Source organism: Palaemon carinicauda, chromosome 36 (genome assembly GCF_036898095.1).
Source record: "Palaemon carinicauda isolate YSFRI2023 chromosome 36, ASM3689809v2, whole genome shotgun sequence".
In the NCBI taxonomy this organism is placed as follows: Eukaryota; Metazoa; Arthropoda; class Malacostraca; order Decapoda; family Palaemonidae; genus Palaemon; species Palaemon carinicauda.
The window spans coordinates 33,314,294-33,319,890 of record NC_090760.1 but is presented as its reverse complement, the minus strand read 5'-3'; the positions used below and the strand labels follow the sequence as shown (position 1 = coordinate 33,319,890).

Here is a 5,597-nt window from a genome sequence, read left to right as displayed (position 1 = left end):
GGAGTAAAGTAAGTAATCTCTTTGTCTTAGGAAGTGTCATTGATTGAGGGTACAATTTTAATGTACCTGAAATGATAAGAATAATAACTGATCAGTTCATTAATTATGTGCTGAAAGTAACGTCCTTGCCTGGTGAATGCCCGGTTTGGGTTCCAGAAGCGCTCAAACTCGTTAGTTTCTTTGGTTGCTGCAACCTCACCATCCTTGTGAGCTAAGGATGGGGGCTGCGGGGGAGCCTATATGTCTGTCTGCTGGGTCATCAACAGCCATTCCCTGGCCCTCCTTGGTCCTAGCTTGGGACGAGAGGGGGCTTGGGTGCTGATCATGTGTGTATATGGTCAGTCTTTAGGGCATTGTCCTGCTCGATTGGGCAATGACACTGTCCATTGCCCCTCTGATTCATGAGCAGCCTTTAAACCTTTAAACCTTTAATAGCATATGGACTTATTCTCGTAAGACAACTTGTTTGTACGTACATGGCCGAGGAAATGTTATCCAAAAAAAAAAATCGCTGAAAAAAAAGTTATTATTTTTACTGCGAAAATTTGGAGTGGTGGCTAAGAAATGCATGACACCTAGGTTTTTAAGAAAAAAAATCTGAATGCTTAGGTAGAGAAAAAATACAAAGATGAAATGACTGTGTAAGATTATAACGTAAGTATATGTTCTCTCCACGCACGAAGGGAATTATTCCTGATTCGAGCATAGTATGCTGATGCAGGCAAGTCAGTCAGTCTGTGTCCAGATCTCGTAAGAGACGCACTGTCTCATATTATACTCATCACTGAACACTGCGTCTTATTGCCATCCTTCAATCCTAAACATCCTACATGGCGCAGTGAGTTACTTATGCTCTTAATTGGCCAACATGCCGACACCACGAAGACCTACAGTTCCTGCCCGAAGATCTGCTGGCCTGAGGAATTCCAACCAACCGGGTCTTCGTGATGCCGCACGTGCACAGTTATAGAAGTCTCAACAGTAACGTGCAATCAAAGCCTTCCAGACTGGCCTTGCCAACGTTGTCCCACCTGGAACACATGGTTCCGCGGTTAGGGTCCCAGCATCTGCAGCCCCTGAAAAGTGCGAAATGGAGATGTAAATGTCCACGTTCCCACCATGGTAAAGATCAATGGAATGTTGGCTCCAACTTTGCAAGGTGCCAACCAACGAGGCCGTGCAATACGTTAGACTGTACTACACACTTGCGCTGCAGCGTGCCCTTGATGCCATGTACAGTGTAGAAGTTTGGATTGCCTTTTTGACTGAGTAGGGCTTGGACGCCGTTTTCAGTCTCGTTCTGAGAGACTTCATGCCTGATTTTTTTTAAAATTGACATATGTTATGTATTTTCAAATTTTAAGATCATTTTGCTCCCACAACTTTTCCTGTTTTTATCTGGTTTTCTATGCAACTCCCATTTTCTGTTCAAATCTCACTGACTAATGTGTTTTGTTTCTGTTTTTGTTATAGAAACGGTTCAGCTGGTGATCTCACAATATGCCACGTCACTGTAGCTGCTTTGGTTGTAAAGGGAACTATGATGGGACACCTTATGTAAAAGTCATATCCTTCCCAAAAGATCCTGAGGAGAGGGAGAGATGGATATTGGCAATGCCAAATGAGAAAGAAAGCTTGAGACGCTTGAAGGAGATATATATTTGTGAGACACATTTCAATTGTGAATGGGTGTCAGTTAAGGGTGGCAAGCGACCCAAACAACCTCCATCAATATTTCCTGGAATACCAAAATCAGCTTTGAAGCAGGTTACCTTAGCCCCACGCCCAACATCATCTTCTACATCACAATCAAGAGCTAAAAAGGTGCATGCAGCTGCTGAGGCTGCAGACAAAATCCGAGATTTCGACCAATTTCGCGCCAAAATTAGCTCCTATTTTCCTGGTTTTAACGTCATAAAAGACCAGAAAGATCTCTACCTATCAAGAACTGACGCTACTGGACAAACTGTCACGCAGTACTTTCATCTACAACAAGTCAACTCACCTTTTGGATTCCTATTCTTGAATAGAGTTGAGAAAGATGGCATTGAGGTGCCTAAACGACTTTTTCCTTTGCAAAAGAACAGCTTGCTCTCAAAATGGTCCCAGATTAGATTCATAACTGAACAGGTAAACACCTATGAGTACACAAGCCAGGAAAGTCTTCAGTACATAATAAGCCAGCTCTGCAAAATGACTGAGGCACACGAGCTTCCTCATTTAACCTTCATTCTGTCACAGCTGCGGCTTGTGTTCAAACCTCCTGATGGTCGTCGATTTCATACCGACACTCTGATATTCGCAATGCAGCTTCACAACATATCACCCAGTGCATACAAAATGATTCGTCGATCTGGCTTAATCATTCTACCATCAACAAAAAAGATAAAAGAGGTGCTTTCTAGTAGTCTGCAGGACTCCAACCTCAAAACGTTATTCGACCAGCTTAAGCCGCAGCAGCGTTTGGTGAATCTAATGTTTGATGAAGTAAAGCTGATCGAGTCATTGCGATTTTCTGGAGGACATGTTCTAGGATATGCTCAAAACGTTGCAGCGGGTAGTGACCATGAAATGCTTGCTTCACATGCTATGGTTGTTGAAGTTGCCTGCCATTTTGGTGGTCCACGCTATATTCTACGCGTTTTACCCTGCAAAAAGCTAGCTGCCGATAAGCTGAGTGAACTTCTTACTGAAGCTGCCTCAGCTGTAGTTGGTGCTGGCGGGTACTGTGATTTCTTTGATAAGTGACAATTGCAATACCAATCGCAGTGTTTATTCGAAACTTGGAGGACCTGGAAGTTGTCAAGTGCTATCCATTCAAGAGCAATCTATGTTCTTAGTGTACGACTACGTGCACATCTTCAAAAATGTTCGTAACAACTGGATTACTGTTGATGGCCAGACACTCTCATTTCTTGTACATGGCAATGAGTACAAAGCTTACTGGAGTGATATTCGGAAGCTTTATGAGATCGACCGAGCTACTCCTATTCGCTTAACCAAGCTGACGCACACCGCTGTTTTCCCCAAACCCCTTCAACGCCAGACCGTACCCTTAGTATGTCAGGTGTTCAATGATAAGACTGTCGCTGCCTTAAAGACCTTCAAGGATTCATTGGGCATCAGCGAAGGCACCATCATTCTCACCCAGACAATGAGTGAGTGGTTCAAGATGATGAATGTGAAAGACCGTTTCTCAGCTAGACATCTACGTGACGAATCCAGACAGCCTTGGACAGCAGACTGTACATCTTTCACTAAGTTGGAGGACGCCTGACAAATTATATCGACCTGCACATGGCAAGGAGGTAGTGGTCGTAAGCTGAAGTTAACTAAGTAAACTGCTGAAGCATTCATTGTGTCTACACGTAATAATGTGGCTGCTGCCAAATTGCTTCTGGCAGAGAAAGACTTTGACTACGTTCTTCCTGCTATATTCGCGGATGAAGCCTTGGAAAAGTTTTTCGGTCAAGCCAGGCAAAGAAGTGGTGGAAACTTCTACATTGATGTAGTTGACATTATGGCTGCAGCAAAAGTTACAAATTTGCAGACACTTCTAAAGCATGACATTATGCCAGAATCTAGTTCTCGTGTGCTTGATTGCAACAAGAATTGTACTTCTTCCATAAATCCAGATGAGCGAAGTGAACTCATTGACGAGATCACTCCTCAAGACACTCGGGAGCACTTGAGGTCTGCTGATAACCTTAAGCATAAAGTTGTATATTTGGCTGGATACCTTGTTCATAAATATTGTAATAGCACTAGTATGGAGGATATCATGGATGATGAAGATGGTAACGAGGTGTCATCTGAGTTCTTAGATCATTTGAATAAAGGTGGCCTGAGTGTGCCAACTATTTCAACTGTCTTTTTTGTACATAATGCCTATAATTTGCATGCCATGACTAAAATGCATTGCCGCTTTCATTTTGCTGAATTGTTATCTTTTGTAGATGCACCTTTAGCTACTAATAATGCAGCATGTACGACTTTAGCCAACATTCTATTGAATGCTCAGGTTCTCAATGTAAGTGACAAAGAAAAGGCTGTGAGATGCCTCAGGAGGCAAGAAAAGCTCTCCATCTAGCGATGTTCATCTAATCAAATGTTAATGTCTTTGAGTTTTGTTGTAATGAGAAATACCGTTCTTTATTTTTTATTTTAGTGTTTCATTGTTTTAGGGCTTGTTTGGAATGTTTGAGTAATACAATATGTGACAATATATATTAAATTTGGACAGAACTACAGACTTGCCTCTTATTATAATCAGCCATCCCTCACCATCTATGAGTTACACACAAAAACGAGTAAAAATTACCAAAATTCACTATTTTGACCTTGAAATATGACCTTTTGACCTTGAAGAGGATGAAGATGGACCCAGGTAGTGTTGAAAATTTCACTATTGAACTCACCGTCCTCAAAAACCCTCATTTAGACTCAGAGAACGTGTTTCTAGCCCTTCTCAGAAGTCATTTTAGTCCAGGACTCAAGTTAATCCTTCAGACTCAAGTTAAAAACCCCCATCAGGGGACGTTCCAGTCCTTTCTTGAAGGACGATATATGACAATATATATTAAATTCGGACAGCTCTGCAGACTTGCCTCATATTATAATCAGCTATCTCTCACCATTTATGAGTTACACACAAAAAAAGAGCAAAAATGACCAAAATTCACAAATTTGACCTTGATAAATGACCTTCAGACCTTGAAGATGACCCCAGGTGGTGTTGAAAATGTTACTATTGAACTCACCATCCTCAAAAACCCTCATTTAGATCCAGAGATCGTGTTTCTAGCCCTTCAAGAAGTCATTTTAGTCCAGACTCAAGTTAATCTTTCAGACTCAAGTTAAAAACCCCGAGCAGGGGACGTTCCAGTCCTTCCTTAAAGGAGTCTATGGTCTCGTTATCTGTACAAAGATCCAAACAGTGCAATGGATAGAGTTTTACAATATGGCCCAGGGCCACAATGAGAACGTCAGGGATTTCTTCGTACGTTGCTCTCAAAAGGCCACAGATTGTGGGATTCAGTGTCCTAATTGGGATTTTAACCATTCAGAATATATGTTATTAAGGATACTCATAGTAGGTCTAGGGGATCAAGTGTTAAATAAACAAACATTCCAACCATGTGGGTATTTCATGAGTGTGGATAGCTTGCGAGTAATGTGTTGTGTGTTTGAAGCGGCCAGGCCGGACGCCTGTGGAATGCAGCAAAGATGGCAACAGGAAACGGAAGTCACGGTACTTAATATGGAAAGTGGCGCTGGGGCCACCCTTGAGACAGCTACCATGCATGCAGGGAGAAGCCAACCGTCACTGAACCTCATCGCTGCTAAACGAATGTGCAGGAACTGCGAAGGTAGTCATGCCCCAGAGAAAAACGCATGCCCGGCAATATCTCTCATTTGCCATAACTGCCACAAGACTGGCCATATCTGGAAATATTGCAGAAGCAGGAAGATACCACCGGACTCCTCCACAGCCTCGGTGGTGAGAGGGTCAATTGTCGCTGCAACTCAGTGGAGTGCCAGGGATCGGCGACCTTCCAAATCGCCTTCAGAAACCATACCAGTGTGAAAGAACTGTA

The 5,597-nt window shown here is 42.6% G+C and overlaps 1 protein-coding gene across 1 annotated transcript in view; it reads left to right on the top strand.

The window, feature by feature from the left end:
* LOC137628563 (zwei Ig domain protein zig-8-like) overlaps positions 1-4,860 on the top strand; it is a 99,839-nt gene extending 94,979 nt beyond the window's left edge. The window contains exon 7 of the mRNA XM_068359715.1: positions 4,711-4,860. Coding sequence (XP_068215816.1) covers positions 4,711-4,860 — 150 coding nt within the window. The remainder of the gene's footprint in view (positions 1-4,710) is intronic.
* Positions 4,861-5,597: the final 737 nt, after the last annotated feature.